Below are 21,123 nucleotides of genomic sequence, written 5' to 3'. Positions count from 1 at the left end.
CTTACCGCTGGTTTACGAGCCGTGGCAACATTTACGTAATTTGCGGCTCCACATGGAGTCTGATCATCAAACTTCCACCCAACCTCGACACCGCCTTAATAGCACTCCTTCGTGCCTCAACTTCCTGGCAGTGTAGCTCAATCGTTTCTCAAGATGCTTCTTCCACTGCAGGGGTCCCGATCACCATACCTGACGCCATTTGTGTTGTCATCAGGCTTTACTATCCAGTTCTCAGCCCAGGTCGCATATTGGTTTCCTAATCTGGGCATCTTAACCCGCCCACAAAAGATGCTCCACCACGGCACATGTGTCCGCTCCGAACAAAATTGTCAAGTCTCAGATATCACACCGGATGCACGGATCTCGGGGACCCTTAATCTGGGGTAGACGAGACCTTGTCGCCGTTTTACTCCACTTCCGTCTGGTGTATCCGCGCACACGCGACAGAATGGAATGAAGGAGACGTTGGTATCTTTGCGGCTGACAGCTTATCTTAAAGGTGACTTGTCCCCATCTCTGAAAGACCGCCTGCCTAAAGGAACGTCGGATCCGCTGTAGTGTATCCGCATACCCGAGCATTGGGATCTGCTAAGACATAGGCACAAGACCACGGCTAATTCCGCCGCCTGTATTACTACCTGTCATTGTACTCTTTCTCTTTGCTTTCCATGTTACTAGAAAACACATATTTCAACATGACGCCAACAGCATCAGCCACCGCTGCTGTGCCCACCCTGACACAAAGTGGAGCACGAGTTGCTCTACAAGCCGCGGAGCAGCATGCACTTGAGAACGGTGTACCCATGTAAGTTCCCCTCCAAATTTATGGATGTAGCTCTATCGAACCGATCGTGCTAACAACAAAACAGGAGCATTGCTGTAGTCGACGCACACACGCATCTCTTAGCCTTCACACGCATGGACTCGGCGAAGATAACGTCCATCAACACCGCCATGGACATGGCCTTCACTGCCGCCGGCAATCGCATACCCACCTCCGCATACCAAGAGACACCCTGGCCAGGCAGCGCAACCTCTGGCATCGGCAACATGATCATGGGACGCTTCACCACGCTCGGGGGTGGTGTACCTATTCTGTCAGCAGCGGGCGACATACTGGGCGCCATAGGTTGCTCAACAGGCACCAGCATGCAGGACGAGGCAGCGGCGAAGGCTGGCAGGGACGCTGTCTTGGACGTTATCAAGAAAGAGAAAGAGGCCGAGGAGACGAGACTACACGAAGAGAGGCAAGCAGTGCTTACACTATGGAAAGAGAAAGAAGAAGAAGTGGGAAACTTGAGAGAAGAGCTCGAAGGAATGGATAGAAGTAGCAAGAGAATGAGGCTCGACGGTGGAAGGAGTGGAAGTGTTAGTGTTGCCGGCAGTCTAATAGGACGGAGGGCGAGTACGCAAGCAGGACTAGCACCGGATACACCGCCGGAAGAAGGCGAACTACTTCCGAGCTTTGTTGGGGAGGTATCTGTGGGGCGTTATTGAGCGATTGATCTTTCTCTTCTGCATTAGCGTTCTGGTTATCAACCTCGTGAACCAAGCATGGCGTTCATTGGTAGGGCTTTCGGCGAACAAAAGGCGTTGTTATGATGGAGGCTATCTGTGTTTGTAACGATGAACGAATATTATTCAGTCTGCTCAATGGTGATTACATATAAAAGGCATATGAACCCTTGGGTATATATGAAGTGGAATGTGTGCGCTTTGTGACGCAAGTTCTGCGCCTGTCGCCCTTGGGAGGGGGTCAACTAGGGTGGATCCATCGCTTCTAAGAACCCAGTGAGTGAGGAAACCAACACGCGATGAGCATTGTCGGTGCTGAGGTAGGGAGAATATCACACAAAGTTGACTACTTGCTCTCATTCTTGGGAAACTTGTAAGAGACTGTTGGGTAGGGGTAGGGGCTTCTAACGTTTGTAGTGTAGATGCAGGGCTTACCTAGGTAGCCTTGATAATTACTCATATTCATATGTTTCTTCATCTTTCACGCCCAGCACATTCAATATTAGCACATGTATTCGGTATTAATAAGGATATTTAATACCAATACCTTCTTGTATCGCTGTCAATTGAAAGACTGAAAAACAAGCGTAGCATTTAATGTCGCAGTATCAACAGATACCTAAGTAGTATCATGCACCATCGAACAGGGAAACTTGCCATCCACAAAGACAACAAGCCTACAGTGAGCCATATCCATCGTTTCCAAGCACTTTCGAGGATTTGTAAAGAGCGGACAGTGAGGCAGTGACAGAATGTTACAGAGCATCTGACAAAGGCCGTTGCCCGAAACCACGACGATGACTCAGCAGCATGCGTCACACTTGATCTCCAGTCACAACATGCCAAAGCATGCGATAGAGAAGACTCTTCTAAAAAGTTTATGGTAGGAGGACCATCGTCACCTCCTATTAGCAGTGGCTAGCACGCGAGATACCTACGCGCTGTTTGTAGAAAGGACTACATGCGTCGGGAAGAACTCGAACAAAGGCGCAATGTGATGCACACGTAATATTGAGTCGCATGTCACGGGTATCTTACACACGACCTATTGTATACATGCTTCGAGTTCAGTCATGGCACTAAGCTGGAGAGCCTGCAAGTTCCGCGCCACGGAGCATGCACAGCAGCGACTAGCTGGCGGAAACAGTCGAAAGTGGTATGTAGTCTTTGATGTCATCGACCGCGCTACAGTCAACCTTGGAGACTGACTGCATGCAACCTGTGTTGTCGCGTAAAATGCTGTTCAGGTAGATGCCCTTGCTCTGATGATCCCCAGCTGCAAGATCCCCCAAGGAACTCGTTGAATGCGGCGGCCGATGTCTGCCGAATTACGAGATCTCTACACGAAACAAAGAAAACGGCAGAGATAGTCGTTATAACCCGTCTTCCATTTCCCAAGCCGCCCTCGTCACCAGGCATTACGTACCCCATGCACCGCCGCCGGGAATCCCTTTTGATGTCTTTGGGAACAACGCCGCAGCCAGACACCCCATGAAATGAACCACCGGGAAGCCTCAAAAGTCCAGCCACCTCTAGAACTACCCGATCGCCAGCGCAAATCACCGAACACATTACCGAACCCAACAGACATGCCATTCAAATCATAAAATGACGATGTGCAAGTGAAGACAAATTCGACCCCTGTCTGCAGTTTAACAGCGCAGCGGGCCAGCGTCTAGCCTGAGAGAAGCCAAGCTGGGGGGGAGCCGACACCCGACCTGCCGTGGCGTGGCCCATGTCGCAAGTCTGACTGCTCGTGCAACACATCGAGCTGAACATGTTTGTTTCTTCGTTTCTCGGTACGACATGGTTTTCGGTACGCCAACTTACTTTCTTAGGAGCGAAGGAAACTCTATCGCGATTCATCGCCATAACCTTCTCACCGCCACAAGTCAATGGCGCTGGCGCACAACAATCAATACGTAGCTGAAAGCGGATTGTTGGAAGGGGGCTATTGGAATTTAGGGCGCTGCTCCGTGGTTGAGTGATGGAAGCGGCGCGGCAAGCCCAGGAACGCGCCCCCCTTGGCAGGTACAGAACACGAAGTGTGCCTGGTGCTTACGCTGTACGGGGTCATCTCCGCAGCCGCTCGGGTTCCTGCTTGCTCGCGTCTGTGACCTTCTAACTTTGGACACTGTGCCTTCATTCAGCTCGTGTAAAGATACGAGAATTGCAAACATGGCGAAGATCGCTGGTGACATTTTATTGTTAGTAGGCGTGTTAAGGGCGATCGTCGCATGGGGCAAAAGTGATAGGGAATAGGTCGTCACACGAGACAAGCGAAGAAGCAAGGGATTCGGGGTCATGAATTCGTGGATCTGTAATTCGGCAACAGAGTAGAAAAAAGTCGCTGATGCATCCCTAAAAAATGAACAGGGGATAAAAGAGGTTTAGTACCGTAAGATACAAAAGAAGTGAATATGTTTCGAACCAGCGCAGAAGCAACGCATCGCGAGTTTGATCTCCAAGCCGCCCTGTCATCTACAGTAGAAGAATTGAAACCCCAACACCCTCATAACATGTACTGTGATTTGCTTATGCAAGATCGCAGCACCAGATACCCTCGTGGTTCTTGCATCCGATCTTGGAGTAGTTGTCGGAAGTGAGGATCTCAGCGTGGCCGGTCTGGCCCTCGTAGCTCCAGCCCTTGGACATAGTGCTGCAGACACCGTCAAGACCGGGGAGAGTGGGGATCTCGCAGAGCCAGCCACCGACGAAAACGGAGAGGAAGGACTCCATGTCGGGCTTGCCGGGGGCGAGGACCTGACCGTAAGTTCCAGGGTTGAGCTTGTGCTTCATGACACCGTTGCCCTCAACGACAACGTTCATGGCGTTGGACTCGAGCTTGGAGTCGCACTCGAGGGGCTTCATGCCCATCTTAGCGCGCCACTCAGAGACGATGTCCATGTAGCCACCGGTGGTAGCAGTGGCAGAGGGAGCAGGGGCAGCCTCAGTGGTGGTTGGCTTGGGGGCCTCGCTGGAAGGAGCAGGAGGAGCAGCCTCGTAGCTGGTGGGCTCGGGGGCAGGAGTGTAGGCAGCCTCAGTGGTGGTGGGCTTGGGGGCCTCGCTGGTGGGCGCTGGGGGAGGAGGAGCTACGTAGACAGCAGAGCTGCTGGGCTTAGCTGGCGCGTAGACCATGGTGTTCTTGGCCGGGGCCTCGTAGACAGCGCTGACGGAGGTAGGCTTGGGGACTTCGTAGCCCTCGGTGACGTAGACCGTCTTGACGACAGTTGCGACGACATCGACAACATGCTTGACGTGCTTGTGCTCGTGGCCGTATCCACCGTAGGATGGGGCGGCGAGCGCAGAGCCCGCGAGGGCGGCGACGGAGAGAGCGATGGTGGTGCGCATTTTGATGGAGATTGGTTTGGATTTGGTGATTGAAGAGACTGGACTTGAGTTGACTGGTAAGGTTCGACTGTCGAATTGTTTTTTGTTTAGGGATGCGAAGTGAGCGTGTTAGTGCCGAAGGGCGGTAGAGAACGTGGTGTCAAAGATTGACGGTGTAGAGAGTGAATGACTGGATGTCGATACCTGGAAGTCGCAGACCTGGGGTAGAAGAGGAAGACAGAGGGGATAAACTACATTTATACGAAGTAACGCTAAGTAGGAAACGGGCGTTGTGCAGCTGACATGGGCCAGGAAATTAAACGCGAGCGCCATTACACGTCCGCCCACGGCGCCCCGTCCTCCGCAGATTTACCTGTGCCTGGAGCTAGAGCTTCTGAAGCCAATTCTCGTCCCAACCAAGCCCTTGGTAGACCGCTCGGATCCTTTCATTTCGTTCCCTGCACAGTGACCGTCACCGTAGGCCAGGGTTTTGGAGTCCGAGAGGCCTACACATGTGCATTGGCTGAGGGGCGGGGAATGCGATATCTGCGTCTGCCGCTATCCTGCGTTCAAACTCTTTGTGCTTCAATCTAATCTCGCGCGGCAAACAATGTTCCTTTGTGTCTGGTTTGTTTGTCGATGTCGAGCACTCTGGCGCTTCGATGCGGATTTGGTTGGTACGGTCCAGACGTGACAAGTGTCAGGGGTAACCACAGACGATCATTGGGCTTGCGCAGGGGACAGGTCATCAAACGCCCACTTCGGAAAATTAAGCGGAAGGCTAACTTGAGAGCGGCAAAACGTAGAGATATCTCAAAGTGCGCGCTTGTCCTATTGGCTGTTATTGTCGTTCGGACAGGGCAGCGTTTCAGATGTTTTTCTTAGTCTGTGGGACATTTTGGGCTGACCCGGCCCTGGAGCAAACCTTTTGTGAACGTAGCTGCACAAACTTCAGCCCGCCGTAGTTTCAGCCCAGGTGCCGCACAGCACCTGCTTGATCCGTTCCTTCGTACCGCAGACGGCGATTTCGTCTTCGCGTCCGTGCGGTAATCATCGCTGTATGATTGAAGAGTCGAGACTCTGTAAGGCGGTTCGTACAAGTGGAGCCTTGGAAGGATTTCTCAACGGGAGAGCCTCATCGTGAAACGGCGAATCGAGGGATATTTGGAGATCCCGTTTGTGTCGCGCCAGCGCGATGAGTGAGGCAGAGGGGAAGCCTGCATTCTTCCCGCCATCGCGACATCCTTCCGCTGCTGCAGTCGATCGTGTAACGGTCAGAGTCAGCGCCTCGTGACACTCTCGCTCCACTTCACCTCTGGCGTCACCATCGATCTTCCGCGTGGATGCCGTGGATGCTCGCCACGTGTTAGCGCACTTGACAACGAGTGACCGAGATCTGTCGACGTGGATCCGACACCGCAAGGTACAGCGAGTCCGAAGACGGTGCCTGAGCCGCGCACCAGGTAATCACCTGTGTGCCGAGATGTGATGAGATGGAAATTCAACGTCATCTCTCGACCTCAGGCATGCGACACCGCTGGGATGTCGTAAAATTAATCGTTGTAGTAATGAGGGGTCGTGGCAGGGAGCCCCAGTGCTGTTTAATCTTCGTCCCGCTGTGGCACCAGATCGTTTCTTTGAACCTCATCTCACTCAAGATGAAGCACCGAGTGCCTGCCGTGCCTCAGGCTTCCAGAGGAAGTGAAACGTGAGTGTTTGGTCTGGATGCGCTCGAGGTTTGTCATGTCGTGTCGAAATGTGCCCGGCGGCAAGTACATGTCTTGCGTGGCCACATAGCAATCTCGCGGAGTCGGCTCACTTCCTGATTGCTGATTACTACCGCAGACCCACAGCATCTGCAGCGTCTGTTATACCCGACCCGCCCGCCATCAAGTTTTCATGACCAACGGCTGAAGTGCGGTAGGTGGTTTCTTTTCGGCACTCAACCGCATGCTAGTCTGCAGAACTCTTCAACCATACCTCAAACTACCTCATTAGTCCGCCGCGACGCTCTTCAACAACGACACTACTGATAGGCCGAGATCCAGCGAGGTGTTCTCTCGCGCGTATGCACGATGCTGACGCATGCGTCGGTGATCATCGAACTCCTTCTTCGTACCTGAAACGTGGAGATAATGTTCCTATCGATTAGATAGCTGGCCGCGTGGCGCGAGCTTGTCGATTCGACTGAGCGGAAGCAGAGTCCGCGGCCGCAGTCTATCGGAACTTCCTCGTGGCTTCTGTCAACTGGGGCCGGCCGTTGGAGCAGGATTCTTTAGTTCGGTGCCGTTGTAACCGTCAGGTACCATCGCGCCGACTCTCACATGCAGCCCGTAGCCCCGATGGCAGACTGCATCAACCATGAAAAACCTGCAGTAGCTTAGAACAGGCACGTGAAAACTTCTTCCCACCATCTGTCTGGGCTGTCTTAGTGTTTGACAGCCACCAGTCGGCGGTTCGGTAGTTTGCAGGACAGTCACAACGTCATCTGACAGCTCCTTCACCTTGCTCGTGCTTCTCTGCCAAGTGGGAAGTTGGCAAGAGGTCCATATGACTGGTGAGGCAAAAGCACACGGCACAGATAACGAAGAAGAAAAAGCGATAGGTCTCCTTTGGATAAGTGATAATTTGGCATTGCAAGTCAGCCCTCGCCTCAGAAACGTAGGCGATGCCCAATCCAGTTGGCGGCTCGGCAAGAAACATAAAGAATGTTCACTGAGTCCTTCACAGCCTGCCCGAGTGACGAATGACATTGAACCTGATGCGCCGTGGCATCGAGCTCGAAACACTGGGTGTTTATGTCGAAAATCGCAGGCGGCTTTACACGAACACCTCTGGATGGCCTTCACTTCCAAGGTTGGGTGTATCGCAGTCTGCTTCTTCCATGCAGGTGGTTACTCGATGATCGATCACTTCATCGTCATCGTACTTCACAATCCTACACTAACACCTGCGCACACTCTAGTCCATGTCACTACTAGCGGTCGGCTTCGAGGCTTTGCTGTCTGGTAATTAGCCGATGACCGATTGGTGCGCATATGTTGTACCTTGCAGTCGCATCGACTATCCTAAGCTCTACCAAATCCGTCCATATGACTGCATATTCGCGTAGATGCGAGATAACAGCAAAAGCCATTGATAGCAATTATGCGTGTAAGCATAGCCACGACGCATTCTGACGAACATTTGCGAAGGGTGAACCCTGGAGTAGGGCAGCCTTTCGCGACACCAAAAGCCTTGGAGCTTACACCAAGCACCTATCTCAAAGGAACCGCTAAGGAAAAAGCAAAGACCGAAACTGTGTTCCATCCGAGCCTAGACATTTCCTTACATCATTTCTAGGGCGCTGAGTTATGCGCCGCCCAATTAGGCAATCCGACCAACCAGAACCCATACCCCCGTCCCCACAGACAGCGTTGAAAACACACAGCAAAGCGAAAAATCTGCAGTTACCGCCGGAAGTCTCGGGAGGGCTTTCGTTCTGCCCTGAATGTCTCAGTGTATGATTGGTGTACCTGTGTAGGCCTGTTGCGCTTGGGAGGCCATCCTTTGTTCGGTAACCTACGTTGCAGTCAGACTGAGCTGGACTACGCTGGGGGGCCCACTCCGTATCCCTACATTCTTAAAGTCAACGTCCACGCTCTTTTTTGTGAATCTTGAACTACACACTCTCTTTGTCACATCACAGCGAGGCTTCGACAGCTTCATCACATTCCTTCCAAAACTTCCCTCTCTTGTTCAATTGACGGTCTGGACCTACACTCTTTCTTCCTCAATCAACACACGGTCTTTTTAAAAGCAGCTTCGCCACGCTCCTGTGTCGTCATCATACAGTATCACAAATCTTTGTTACAGACCCTCTCAACGAACAATATGCTTTCCAAGCTTACCTTTGCCATCGTGGCACTTCAAGCCAGCCTTACCCTAGCTGGCAAAGCCGTCATCACCAACCGCTGCGACTACGACGTCTGGGTCTGGTCAATCTCTACTGGCCATGCCTCCTCATCCTTCATGGTCCCTGCAGGAAGCTCCCACAGCGAGGCCTACACTGGAAGTAGCACTTCCCTCAAAGTCAGCAAGTCCGACGCTTTGGTCGCCGGCAAGCACTCACAGTTTGAGTACTCCATCGCGGCTGGCCAGCTCTGGTACGACATCTCCTTTGTCGACTGTGCCAATGGCGAGTCTGCGTCAAACTGCCCTGGACACGACGAAGGCCTGGCCATGAACGCCAGCAACGACAGCTGCGGCAAGATCGATTGCCCCGCTGGAGACTACTGCCCTACGCAGGCCTACTACGTCGACACGCCTCTGCAAAAGCTGGGTATCGCCGAGCCAGTTTTCATGTGCCCCTTGTCTCTGGGCACCAACGTTGATCTGTCCATGACAGTCTGCTCCGGAAACCCCAAGATCAAGAGGAGCATCGCTGGCCGTATCCAGATCGATGGCGAGGCTTAGAGAGTCTCGATGGTGCGCATTTGCGATTACTTCTCCAGCTCTCTTACCATTACTTCTTTCGTTCTTTATACATACACTAGGGTGGACTACGGTTGGGATATACCTGGGTTACGATTTGGTTACGATTTTGGATGATTCAATGAAACGTTATGCTTTTCCAACTCTTGAATTCATGTGCTGTTACCGATTGTGACTACGTAGGCACCCTGTCGGTCCTCTGACCAAAGCCTGCCGCCATACTCCTCGGCGTGATTGAAGGAATTCGGCGTTGCTGAGACGCTGTCGCAATCGTGGCAGGCTTACGTCGCACGACACAAGGTGCGATTTTGGCCGGATTCTGCCAGGTGGTACGTTGCCTCTAGGCCATCGCCATTTGGGTAAGCGCATCCCAAAGTCTGTTAGCGCGGAGCACACGTCATCCTGACCACGTCCTCCTGTGCAGTCACACCGATACTCCAAGCATGCGAAGGATAAAAATGCACAGAGCAGCTAAACTGACGATTGTAGCGAGGTATGAAGTTAGGGCAGAACGGAATGTCTGTCCCGCCGTGGATCTGCAGTACGCGCCGCCCGGCGACGGACCCGCATGTTTGGGTGTGGAGGAAGACTGGTACCCATGCGCTTCGCCAAACATTCCTAGACTCGGTCTGCCACTCAACTCCAGAAGATGATCTTGCAGTACAGTACAGTACCTGATACACCCGCGCAGCCCTGTGCGACTCGTCTGCGCTTAGTCGACGATCCATTCCGAGCTACCCCACACCTGTCCCGAGCGGGTAGATCTATCCAAATTCGTCTTCATCATACAATTGCTTACTATTCAGGCGACAAAGGGGGCTCTATAAAACCAACGGGTGAATTCTTCCGGCACCCACCTGACATCTAGAGTCAACAGCAGGTATTGCGGGGTGTAGTCTACTCAGTCGGGATCGAGTAATCATGTCGTGAATCTACTCAAGTGACTGTGGGGTGGGGAAGCCTTGTGTGAGGGGTTGCCGCGGCTAGATCAACATGTTTATTCTTCAAGTCCTACTATACGATTGCCCATTCCTCAAATCTCCTGGGTAATCCAGAAGCTTGGTTTAGAGCCACAACACCTTACTTCGACCAAAAATAAGCATAATGACAACTCAAGGACCCATCGCTGCAGCTCCGATAGCTGAGGTACCTCTCCCAGACCCAGATGTTGCCAAGTCAACCGTCGACATCAAGACTGGAGAGTTAGCTCACGAGAACGACTTGACCTTTGATCCGGCAGCACTCCAAGCGAAGTATCTCCAGGAGCGTGACCGACGTTTAGCACGAGATGAAGGCGTAGAGCAATACACACTCCTTGATGGTAGCTTGGCACACTATCTAGAAGATCCATGGGTCGAGCCAGGATTCAAACGTGACCCAATCGAAGAAGAGACCGAGGTGGTGATCATCGGCGGCGGGTATGGCGCTCAGGTCTGCGCTGTGAGACTAATTGAGGCTGGTATAAACGACTTCAAGATTATCGAAAAAGCTGGTGACTTTGGGGGAACATGGGGAGTTTCGCTGTTCTACATATAGGACTTATGTGCTGACATCCACGCAGGTATTGGAACAGGTATCCTGGAGCGCAGTGCGATATCGAATCCTACATCTACATGCCCCTGCTCGAGGAAGTCGGATACATGCCGACAGAGAAATATGCGCGTGCCAAAGAGTTGCTTAAACATTCACGCATGATTGGCGAGAAATACGATCTCTACTCGCGTGCCTTATTCCAGACCGAAAGCAAAGAGATGCGATGGAACGAAGAAGAGGGGAAATGGACTACTCACACGGCGCGAGGCGATAAGATCAAATCGAGATTTGTGATTCCTGCTGCGGGCCCTCTTCATCGGCCAAAGTTTCCTGGCTTAAAAGGTATCGAAGATTTCAAGGGCCATTCTTTCCACTCTTCGCGATGGGATTATACTTACACGGGGGGCGATTCCTCGGGTAACTTGCACAAGCTAAAAGACAAGCGCGTAGCTATCATCGGTACAGGTGCGACAGCCGTTCAGATAGTGCCTCATTTGGGAGAGTGGGCAAAGAAACTTTACGTCTTCCAGCGCACCCCTTCGTCGATTGACGTTCGTGGTAATCGCCCGACTGACGAGGCATGGGCACAGTCGCTCCAGAAGGGATGGCAGAAGAAGCGCATGGACAATTTCGACAACATCGTCAACGGTGGTTACGAAGAAGTGGATATGGTATCAGATCGTTGGACAGATATCATTCGGTCCTTGCTGACCGCTGGCATCGACCCGAACAACCCGGTGGAAGCTGCAGCCAAACGTCAGATCGCTGATTTCAAGAAAATGAATGCTATCCGCGCTCGAACGGATGAGATCGTGAAGAACAAGGAGACGGCTGATGCGTTAAAGCCATGGTACAACCAATTCTGCAAGCGTCCCTGCTTCCATGACGAATACCTACCCACCTTCAATCGCCCCAACGTCGAACTCGTTGACACCAAAGGTCAAGGTGTTGACCGCATTACTCCTAACGGCATTATGGCAAACGGGCAAGAATACGAAATCGATTGCCTAGTGTACGCCACTGGCTTCGAACTCGCAAACGAATGGTCGCACAAGACCGGCATCGAGATCTATGGCCGCGACAATACAACCATCACCGAGAAGTGGGCCGAAGGCGCTCAAACACTTCATGCTTGGGGAACACGGAACTTCCCAAACTGCTTGTTCGTTCAGATCGTTCAAGGGGCCCTGACACCGAACTTCATGCACGTCACCAACGAACAAGCGATCCACTATGCGTACATCATATCTGAATGTAAGAAACGTGGGTTCAGGACTATAGAGCCGACAAAGGAAGCGGAGGAAGGGTGGACACAGACGATCGTTGATGGAACTGCTATCCGGGGCGACTTTCTGAAGGAGTGCACGCCAGGGTATTACAACAATGAGGGCAAGGCGAGCGAGAGTGCTAAGAGGAATGCGACCTATGGGTATGGAAGCCCGGCCTTCATCAAAATCTTGACTGATTGGAGGGAGGAGGGCGGGATGAAGGGCGTGGATGCTACGTACGCCAAGGAGTAGGCGGTACTTGCACTCATCGGGATTCGTATATAAATCGTTCTTCTGGATACGTTCTGATACTCATCAATCTTACCCTTTCATATTCAAAAACAACTGATACGATGGGATGAGACCACGACCTTTAAAATCACAACCATGATCTAATTATCAGAATCTTTCGCCCGTTGATCGAAAAGCGAGATCAAACGAGGCATGATCAGCCTGCTGGCGACGCAGGACAATTCCTGGAGTCTATGAACCTTCAAAACACAATGCATTCTCCTCACTCGACATCAAAATAGCCGTCATCCACCCCGATAGCATGAGAGAGCGTGCGAAAAGTCAAACGAACATCGTCGTACCGCAAGAGATACACCAGACTTTCTATGGCATGCTATTACGACTTCTTCTAAACATCACCCCAACGGACTTATGGTTTCGAGAGGGACCAAAATCACTACGCCTTATAGCCGCTACGCCGACCAGTATAAAGATAACCTCGATCGCTTTAGTCAAACTCTTTCATCCCCACGTTTCCCATAGTCATCCACAAAAGTTTGCTCAAAGAGTGTATATGGAAGTGCCCTGCTCGATACAAACTCTACCCTCGATGAAAACACCGATGCTTAAGCTAGCCAGCAATGTTGTTCGGCATGCGGATGTTCTGTCACGCTCAGCTTGACTTTTTATTAACCCTCAAAATCACCGAAAACGAACGAAAACGAAACGCTACGCCATCCTGCCCATGTGTGCCTGTCTCTCTTCGGCACCTCTCGCCGACATAAAAGCTACCTTCTGAGCGCTCTTAGTCCTCACTTCTTCACAAATGTACTCACATTTACTTCAAAATCAAAGTACAAAGACTTCATGTGTGAGCCCTCCGAAACAGACCCTTTTGTCGTAAATGGTCGTCCGTCCGCCCTGTACCCAAAACTTGGCGTACATCTTACCGGAATGGACATGGAGATGAAATATGACCGTTGCGCTCATTTGAATCGTTCATTTAATTGGAAAGCACCATCTAAAATCAACGTAAAACCCACGCCACGAGTTTTGTTTTCGAACGGTCTGGTATTGGAATGCGATGGTCGTCGTGTATGAGCAAGTGTTTCTACCGAAAAATGACAATTTCCGACGCATGTCGTTGTTTTCTCGCCCTGCCTACCTAAGAAGAAAGGACATCCTCTCTATGTCCGCTTCGGGAAAGCGGCGTGAACGAGGGTGTATAAAAAAACCTCGGTTGGCTTACCAACCTTCATTATTCTTCACACCTCTGATCCTTGTATCTTGCAAAAAGGCCAGCAATTCTTGCTATGAGAAGGATCTGCTCTCTTCCAAAAATGTCAATATTCCCGAAAGTATCACACACTATCGATCAAAATCGACACAACCGGTAGCCATGTTCTCTGCTGTTTGGAAATACTCCCACATTACCGTCTTATCTACGAAACCTGCATAAAAGGCCCAGCATGAAGTATCAGTCTATTATACGAAAAATAATACCGTTGGCTCGATTCGCTGTGCCTCGATGAAAACTACCAACCCAGGCTTGCTATGACGAGCCGTCGTTCGAGAGTGGATTGGTGCGGCTTGGTCTGGTCACTAGCAAGATTTGTGTACGATGATGAAAACGACGACATGATTCATGACCGCACCATCATGACGGTGTATTAGCAAGTAACGAATGGACGAACTTCCGTTTTGACAAGATAACATGGGGTATCATTCGTCACCAGCATCGCTTAGTACATCTGCCCGTTCTTCCCACCACTCTCCATTTCCACAATGTGATATACACAAGTCAGCATCCGTCTTTTCAGAATGCTCCAATAACGGCCAACGCTCTTTTGTTTCGACAACTTTTTGCCAAATTCTACAACGGTGGGCTCTCCGGTCGATCAATAGCCAGCGAAAGATAGTAGTCTGTAAGCGCATTCATCTCATCACCGTGTGTTGTATCGAAATCGTCCTCCCTGTCCGCATGGGTTTCTTCGCCCCACGTCTCCAAAACTGGAACATCTGGCTCCATGTGATTGTTGTGCAGATGCGGCTGCGGCTGCGGCTGCTGAACGCACTCGTACCCGAGGACGCCAATGTCCCAGATGCCCGCACAAGCTTCGCAAACGAGGATCGTCGTAGCAGGGGCGATGGGGTTCATGGAACCACAACGGAAGCAGGCGAAAGAGCAGCGCTCGCATAGAACCAAGTCGCTGGCATCAACGGGCGGGCGGGCTGGACGACCGCAATGTACGCACTTCGACTTGCCTGGTACAATGCTCTTCGTATCGATGGTCATCCACTGTCGACGTAGCTCATCAGGAATACGGTCTGCACTTCGCCCGGAATCACCAACGTCCTCGCTGGTGACTTTGTTAAGATTCTCTTTGCAGGCAGGAATATTGCACTGAGGCCCTAGCGGTGTTGTAAGACTGAGTTGGAACTGCAATGCTTGCTCACGAAGGAATGACGCGTCTACACTTTCATCGAAGGGACCGGCGTAGTTCTGGCCCTGAACGACTTGGCGAACCGGTAAACTTCCTACAGGTGCGGTCTGCAATTGCTGGGTTTCGAGCAAATATTTGCCTTCCGCGATACCAGATTCCGGTGCTAGGAGGTTGATGTTGCCAGTTTTGTGGTTCTGGATCTCATCTTGCTCATCATTCTGGTATGGCATGTAGCGTAACCTGTCTGCGTCTTTGATCGTAGTGCCATCCCTGCCAATCTCGAGAACGTCGACGGAACCGTTGACTTCGCCGACGACCAGCTTGCTGTAGTCCGCACTGAATGCACCTGACATGATACCGGAATCACACGTGATTAAGTCTTTGATAAACGTGTTCTCTTCAGCGCGTGTAACATCCCAGACCTTGACTACCCCATCCGATGAACCGGAGTAAAGCCTCGTCGCGTTTTCACCCCAAGACAAGAAACGAACGCCGGTATCTGTGATTTCATGCTTGATACCCTCCTGTAGAGGCATCAGAGACCGGCTATGAGAGAGTATTCGGAGCGGATCATCGGGCCAACGCGCATCCCAGACGTAGGCACGTCCATCTGTACAACCAACTGCGATAAGGTCTTCATCATGTGGGCACCAGATAAGATCATTTATATCTAGAGCTGCGCACTCGAATTCCAAAGGACATGTAAATTTGTCAGTTCTTATATCGTAGAGACGGACTGTCGAACGTGTGCCGCGGTTAACATTGGATCCCACTGCGACACATCCCGCTGCGAACATCGGTTTGCCAGAACGAATTGGGTTGAAGGCGACATCAAAAACATTCCTGTTAGATCCATGGATATAATAAGGAGCCTCAGTCTCGACGTCCCACAAACATAAATCGCCGGTCATGTCAAAGCCCGTCTCCTTCATATTGGCGCCAAAACCTGCAAGCAGTTGCTCACCACATATCGGTTCGAACTGCAAAGCGGTAGGAAGAATCTTGAGATCCATGCGATCGACAGCCTTGTTTGAATGGAAGCTCGATTTCTCAAACTGGCAAGGCTCTTCCTCATCGATCCTGAGCACTCTGATTGCCTTCTGACTGGATGCCTTCGCCGCTGTTGCTATCATACCAGTCTGCGTCTGATTGACTGATAAGATATCGATCTTGTCTTTGATGTTAAGCTTAGCAGCTAGAAGAGGCTGAACAGAGTCGGCATTGACGTCGGTTTTCCAAATACCAATATGTCCGTCGTAGCCTGACGAATACATGACGTGGCTGCTGTTCGAGAAGGCTACCGAGGTGACTGTTGTGTATAATTTCGGATCCTGGGATGCGAACATGGCGTGACTTGAGTTGGCACCGCTCTCAGTCTTCTTGCGTATTTTGTAGTGCTCTGCTAGCTCGTGTATTGTACCATGCATGAGGCTTCCGAAGAGTAGGTTGTTAGGTCGGTTATACTGCATAGAGTCTGGATCGTCAACAGCAACAGCACCAGCCGCAAAGTGTTCACCATCCGGTGCCCAGGCTACAGTATGGATATCACTTGAGGCCCCCGTCCAACATGCTGCTGGACCCATCGTGTCCATATACTTGTTCGTCACTTGATATGTGATAGGCTTAGACGCCGTGTGCCAGCCTCTTCTCGACTGACGACCGAGCTCTCGTTGACGTATGATAGATGTGGTCGACGGTTTCTGAATCGACTGCATCTCCGTGTTCGGCCGTGCGGCTGCAAATCGTTGTATCTGCGGTATCTCTGCGATGTTGCCGGCCATGGCATCTTGTAGGAATGCTTCAATACCGCTTCGGTCTCGGCAAGGCAGGAGTGAACGAAGACTCTCAACGAGCCGGAGAATCTGTGTATCCGTGCAGCCTTTTAAGAGTTCGCGAAGTCGCCTTGTTTTCGTACTGTGCCGCGACCTTGTGTTCCTAGTTGATGTTACAATTTTCTCTACTAGCTTGATCTCAACCGGGCTGAAGTCGACATGGAGCAGGCTGCCTTGCCAGTCTCGACTTGAGAGCTGGTCCCACTCTGAGCCGGTAGATGGACGCTGCATTGCTACGCGTTGCCCTGAAGTCAAATAGGGCACATGCATAGCGTGGGTGCCATTGCGGCGCGGGTTTGTGCAGAGGCTTAATGCAAGTGCTGCATCATCTGCATCGAATTGTACTTCCACCGGCTCGTTGTCGACAGCGACAGCCTCATTGGGCAAAGGCGCTTCATGGTCTTGCGGTGTCTCTGAACGAGTAGGAGCAGAGTCGTCCGCGATAGATCCAAGGACATCGTCGGTGTAGTCATCTACTTCATCTGCGGCAACACCCCGCTGTTTCGGCCATGTGTAATTGACTCTTTGTGCACGACGCGATCGCTCTCGACGAGGCGCAGAGTCGCCTCCTGAGGAATAATCCCGTTCTATCATCTGTTGAACGGGTAGATGTCGAGAAGGTTTCGCAGCATGTTGATGGGGAACAGTGCGCTGGTTGTTTCTTGGTCCTCTTGAGACACTAGTACCATGGATCTGATTCCAATCAACAGTCGCTTCTGCAGCCCACCGAGGGGGCAAGATCAAGGTAGATGGATCCTTTGATCTGTCTCTCTTGTTCAAGAAGGTGGAATAACGGGATTGTAGCGCAGAGTACTGACGTGTGGGCAAATCTACGTTGTACTCGGCCGTGATTTGGGCCCACGAAAACTGCTTTACCTCCTTTAGAAAGATGAGATATTGGTCCTGTTCAGCATCGAATGGGTTGACCTGCCTCTTTCGACCAGTGGATGGTGGAGGTGTAGGTACCTCCGAACCCCTCGGAAGAGCGGATGAATGGAATGGGGCTACTGCAGGCCCAAGTCCAGGAGGGGCATTTGCAGTCTTTGCTTTCGTATCCGATGCGTGTTGCAATGCAGGTTCTGTAGGCGACGAAACATCGGACATGACACTATCTTTGTCCTCGTCGGAAGGCTCCTCGGCAGTTCCCACGAAGTAGTTCGGTCTCGCGGCTGGCGAAGGGCGACTGCGCGATCGTCCTGAAACTCTACCTGATGTCACTGCACTTGTCTGTCGTGTTTCTTTGTGCGTAGTTGCGTGGCGGGGCTGTTCTCGTTGACTTGGTACATTCAGGACTGGGCTCGCACTACTATCTGCCGACTGGCGACCGATATGTAGCGTGCGTGGGGTGCTCACCCGAACATTTTGCAGTATGGTCGCAGGCTCGGTGTTCTTCAAGGCCTGGTTGATGTCTTGTACCGACGGAGGCTTGTTGGCTGCACTAGGTTCTGACATCTTCATCCTCTTGGCTGGCCTTTCGTGGTGAGTTCCATTATGCGCATGCGCATGCCCAGGCACCGACATATAGCTATTTGGTGTGGCACCATGGCGTCCCATATTTGCTACATTTGTCGCCATCGACGCGCTTCCGGTAGATGGGGGGTGTGGATGTGCGTATGTGGGTCGCGTTGTGGGAATAGGTGGCCGTGACGATGGGGGAGGTACGGGCAGATGTGGTGTCATGGAGGGGTCGTGCGTCCCCAAAGGCAGCGAGGACAACGGGCCCTCGTCGCTTTCTTGCGCATCGTCATGGTAGGTGAGGCCGACTATGGAGGGTCGCCAGTCGCTGCCGTTGCGCTTGTTAGACATGTTACTCATGGTACGTTGCGAGAGGACATGGTAGGCTAGGAAATACGAGGGGTCAATACCGAGGGAAGTACTCACTTCATTGCCGTCGGTCTGAGCGGCAAGCAACACGTCCATGAGAGTCACCGTGATTGTCGCGTTAGGTGGTTGCGAACAATCGCGTAACCGTGGACCGCGTACCCCTGCTAGCCGTGGCTTTAGCGCTGTGTGGCGTCACCCCTTCACAAGAGAGCGGAAAGCTACCGTCTTTGTGACAGCAACCTCAAATAGGATAGTATGCACATCAGACAATGCAAGCTGCGATAGAATCTCTCGATTACATAAGTAATGTAACGACCCATCTTACAACATGTCGTATGTCCAGGAAATATCACACTCACTCGCATCCGCGCCCTAATAGACCTTACTACTATCTGGACTGCCATCCACAACCTTATCTTTATCACCCCTGCCCTCAATATCCTGCCTGCTGTCTTGCACCGCCAACCCTGCAACAACAGTTTCCTCACCAGGCTCCGCGTCTGTCGGCACGGGCGGTCCGGAAAACTCCTTCCTGCCGCGGATGAAATACCACCCCACGCTAATTGCCGCGAAACCTGCAAACACTACACTCGCGTAGTTCATAGTAGCCGCCTCAACTGGCAGACTGACCGGCATACAGAAGAGTACAACTGCGAGGCAGATCCAAGCGATCATGGCGATGTTGATGGCGTAACCGAAACGGCCGAGCGAGTAGGACGAATGGCGTACAGCCTTACGGCCGCGTAGCACGGAGATGAGAATGGGCATGCCGTAGGATGTGGAAAGACAGATTGTTGCGACACCAGTGAAGGAGTTGAAGGCGGCTGAAGAGCCAAAGTAGATGAGGCCGAGGAGACAGTCGACGGCTGTGGAGAGGACGAGTGCCATGAGAGGGATATCGAAGCGCTTGTCTACCTTGGCCCACAGTCGCGAACCGGGGATTGCGCCATCGCGAGCGAAGGCGTAGGTGCAGCGCGAGGCTGCGGTCAATGCACCCGTGCCAGCGAAGAAGAGAATACCGAGGATGAGGAAGAGGAGTCCGAAGCCACCGCCTGCACTGCCAGTGACAGTCTTGAAGAGCAGGCCAATAGGTTGTCCATTGGCGACATCGAGAAGCAGTTGTACGTCGGGGAGAACGAAGAGGATGGGGATCAGGTAGATGACACCCGTGACACCGGCCGCAGCGACAGAGAGAACGATGGCCTTGGGAACTTCGCGGGATGGGTTGGAAACCTCTTCACACATGGCGGCGACCATGCCGTAACCAGTCAACGTGTAAGCAGCCTGTAGGAGACCGACGAAGAAAGCCCATCCGGATGGCCTAAAACTGAAGTCAGTATAACTGGTCCGAGATTCGGTTCGAGATGGAAGGGGCAACGTACCATCCACTCTGGCTGGCATCGTAATGCGCAAACACGAACTCGGCATCCCTCTTGTTATCCGCCATACTCAACAGCACAACCATAATAACCACCACGCTAGTTGCCGTCCAGTAGATACAAATCTTGTTAATCAGGTCCAGATACTTGGCTCCAAAAATGTTAATACTCATGCAAATAAGCATAACAGCCCAGAACGCAAGCACAGTCTGCCATTCGTTCGGCACAAAATCCTCATCCCAAAGCGTAATGGCGGACAAGATGAGTTGGCCACCCGAGAAATTGATTGAAAGCGTAACAGTCCAGTTTCCAACCAGAGTCAACCAACCGGTGACCCACGAGGCGATGGGTGCCCATTCGCGTGTCGAAAGCATGGCCGACCAGTAGTACACGCCGCCAGCCGTAGGATATACTGCACAGATTTCCGCGAGCGAAGCAGCGATAGCCAGGGAGATGAGAGAAACGAGGATCCAGCCATACAGCACGGTAACGGATTGACCATCGGTAAGCGTGATGTAGAGTGTTGTGGAAAGACCGAAAGGAACGGCCATGATGGCGAACGACATGCCGAGAACGCTCAACATGGATAGATTTCGAGGAAGCTCAGATTGGTAACCCATCTTCGCGAGAGCAGCGTCGGCGCCAGGATCGTTGACTGATGCTCGTCTTCGAACGCCATCGTCTCCTCCTCCGCTGATGGAAACACTCTTCGCCATGATTGTTTCGTTTCCCTAACGATCAATACTGTAGTGCCAAACCCGACTCTTACTGCGCGACGAATTGCGCTGCGATAAAATGGCGAAAACGACTCCAAAGCCCGGGTGTGGCAACCGACCAGTCCAGTCCAACGTTTATAAGGGCGCAACGACCGTTGATAACAGAAACGACGACGAAGGTGTGCTATTAGGGATGAGAACACGAGAAACCCAAGATAAAAGACGACAACACGCGAGTGACCCGACAAATTCCCCGCAGCTGGCAACCGCCGGCGTCAAGCCCGCCAAAGCCTAGACTAGGGTCTTGGGAGCTGGGAAACGCGCGAAATGCGACGCTGCAATCGTTCGCTCCACACCATGAGTCGGAGCGCGCCAGAAAGATAGGCGTTTGATTCGATATAGAAATCACCGACAGCATCAGACATCAAGTAAGCGCGATAAGCAACCCTTGGTGTCTGCCCACCCATCATCATTGTCCCCCATCGAACGCCTGCAGGAGTCGTGATAGCAGATTGGCGTGTACAATCAACCCTGCCAGGCGCGCATGTCACCGATCGAAGCCGCATGCGTCATCTCCG

General features: G+C 52.1%; 6 protein-coding genes across 6 annotated transcripts; 3 read left to right on the top strand and 3 right to left on the bottom strand.

Moving 5' to 3' along the window:
• Positions 1–695: 695 nt before the first annotated feature.
• Positions 696–1,497, top strand: AA0111_g4821 (hypothetical protein; the record flags this gene model as incomplete). Its single annotated transcript, XM_028650866.1, has 2 exons — positions 696–805; positions 870–1,497. The coding sequence occupies 2 exons, from the start codon at positions 696–698 to the stop codon at positions 1,495–1,497; spliced, it is 738 nt and encodes a 245-aa protein (XP_028507635.1).
• Positions 1,498–4,050: 2,553 nt separating this feature from the next.
• Positions 4,051–4,866, bottom strand: AA0111_g4820 (hypothetical protein; the record flags this gene model as incomplete). Its single annotated transcript, XM_028650865.1, has 1 exon — positions 4,051–4,866. One exon carries the CDS (start codon positions 4,864–4,866, stop codon positions 4,051–4,053), a length of 816 nt encoding a protein of 271 aa, XP_028507634.1.
• Positions 4,867–8,718: 3,852 nt separating this feature from the next.
• Positions 8,719–9,300, top strand: AA0111_g4819 (hypothetical protein; the record flags this gene model as incomplete). The annotated part of the gene is made up of 1 exon (XM_028650863.1): positions 8,719–9,300. The coding sequence occupies one exon, from the start codon at positions 8,719–8,721 to the stop codon at positions 9,298–9,300; it is 582 nt and encodes a 193-aa protein (XP_028507694.1).
• Positions 9,301–10,422: 1,122 nt separating this feature from the next.
• On the top strand, positions 10,423–12,371 carry AA0111_g4818 (Neopentalenolactone D synthase; the record flags this gene model as incomplete). The annotated part of the gene is made up of 2 exons (XM_028650862.1): positions 10,423–10,736; positions 10,880–12,371. The coding sequence occupies 2 exons, from the start codon at positions 10,423–10,425 to the stop codon at positions 12,369–12,371; spliced, it is 1,806 nt and encodes a 601-aa protein (XP_028507695.1).
• Positions 12,372–14,223: 1,852 nt separating this feature from the next.
• Positions 14,224–18,546, bottom strand: AA0111_g4817 (hypothetical protein; the record flags this gene model as incomplete). The annotated part of the gene is made up of 1 exon (XM_028650861.1): positions 14,224–18,546. One exon carries the CDS (start codon positions 18,544–18,546, stop codon positions 14,224–14,226), a length of 4,323 nt encoding a protein of 1,440 aa, XP_028507690.1.
• Positions 18,547–18,822: 276 nt separating this feature from the next.
• On the bottom strand, positions 18,823–20,545 carry AA0111_g4816 (hypothetical protein; the record flags this gene model as incomplete). Its single annotated transcript, XM_028650860.1, has 2 exons — positions 18,823–19,771; positions 19,833–20,545. The coding sequence occupies 2 exons, from the start codon at positions 20,543–20,545 to the stop codon at positions 18,823–18,825; spliced, it is 1,662 nt and encodes a 553-aa protein (XP_028507691.1).
• Positions 20,546–21,123: the final 578 nt, after the last annotated feature.

Source organism: Alternaria arborescens (genome assembly GCF_004154835.1).
Source record: "Alternaria arborescens strain FERA 675 chromosome Unknown contig_9, whole genome shotgun sequence".
NCBI classification, from domain to species: Eukaryota; Fungi; Ascomycota; class Dothideomycetes; order Pleosporales; family Pleosporaceae; genus Alternaria; species Alternaria arborescens.
This window is presented reverse-complemented; position numbering and strand designations above follow the sequence as displayed.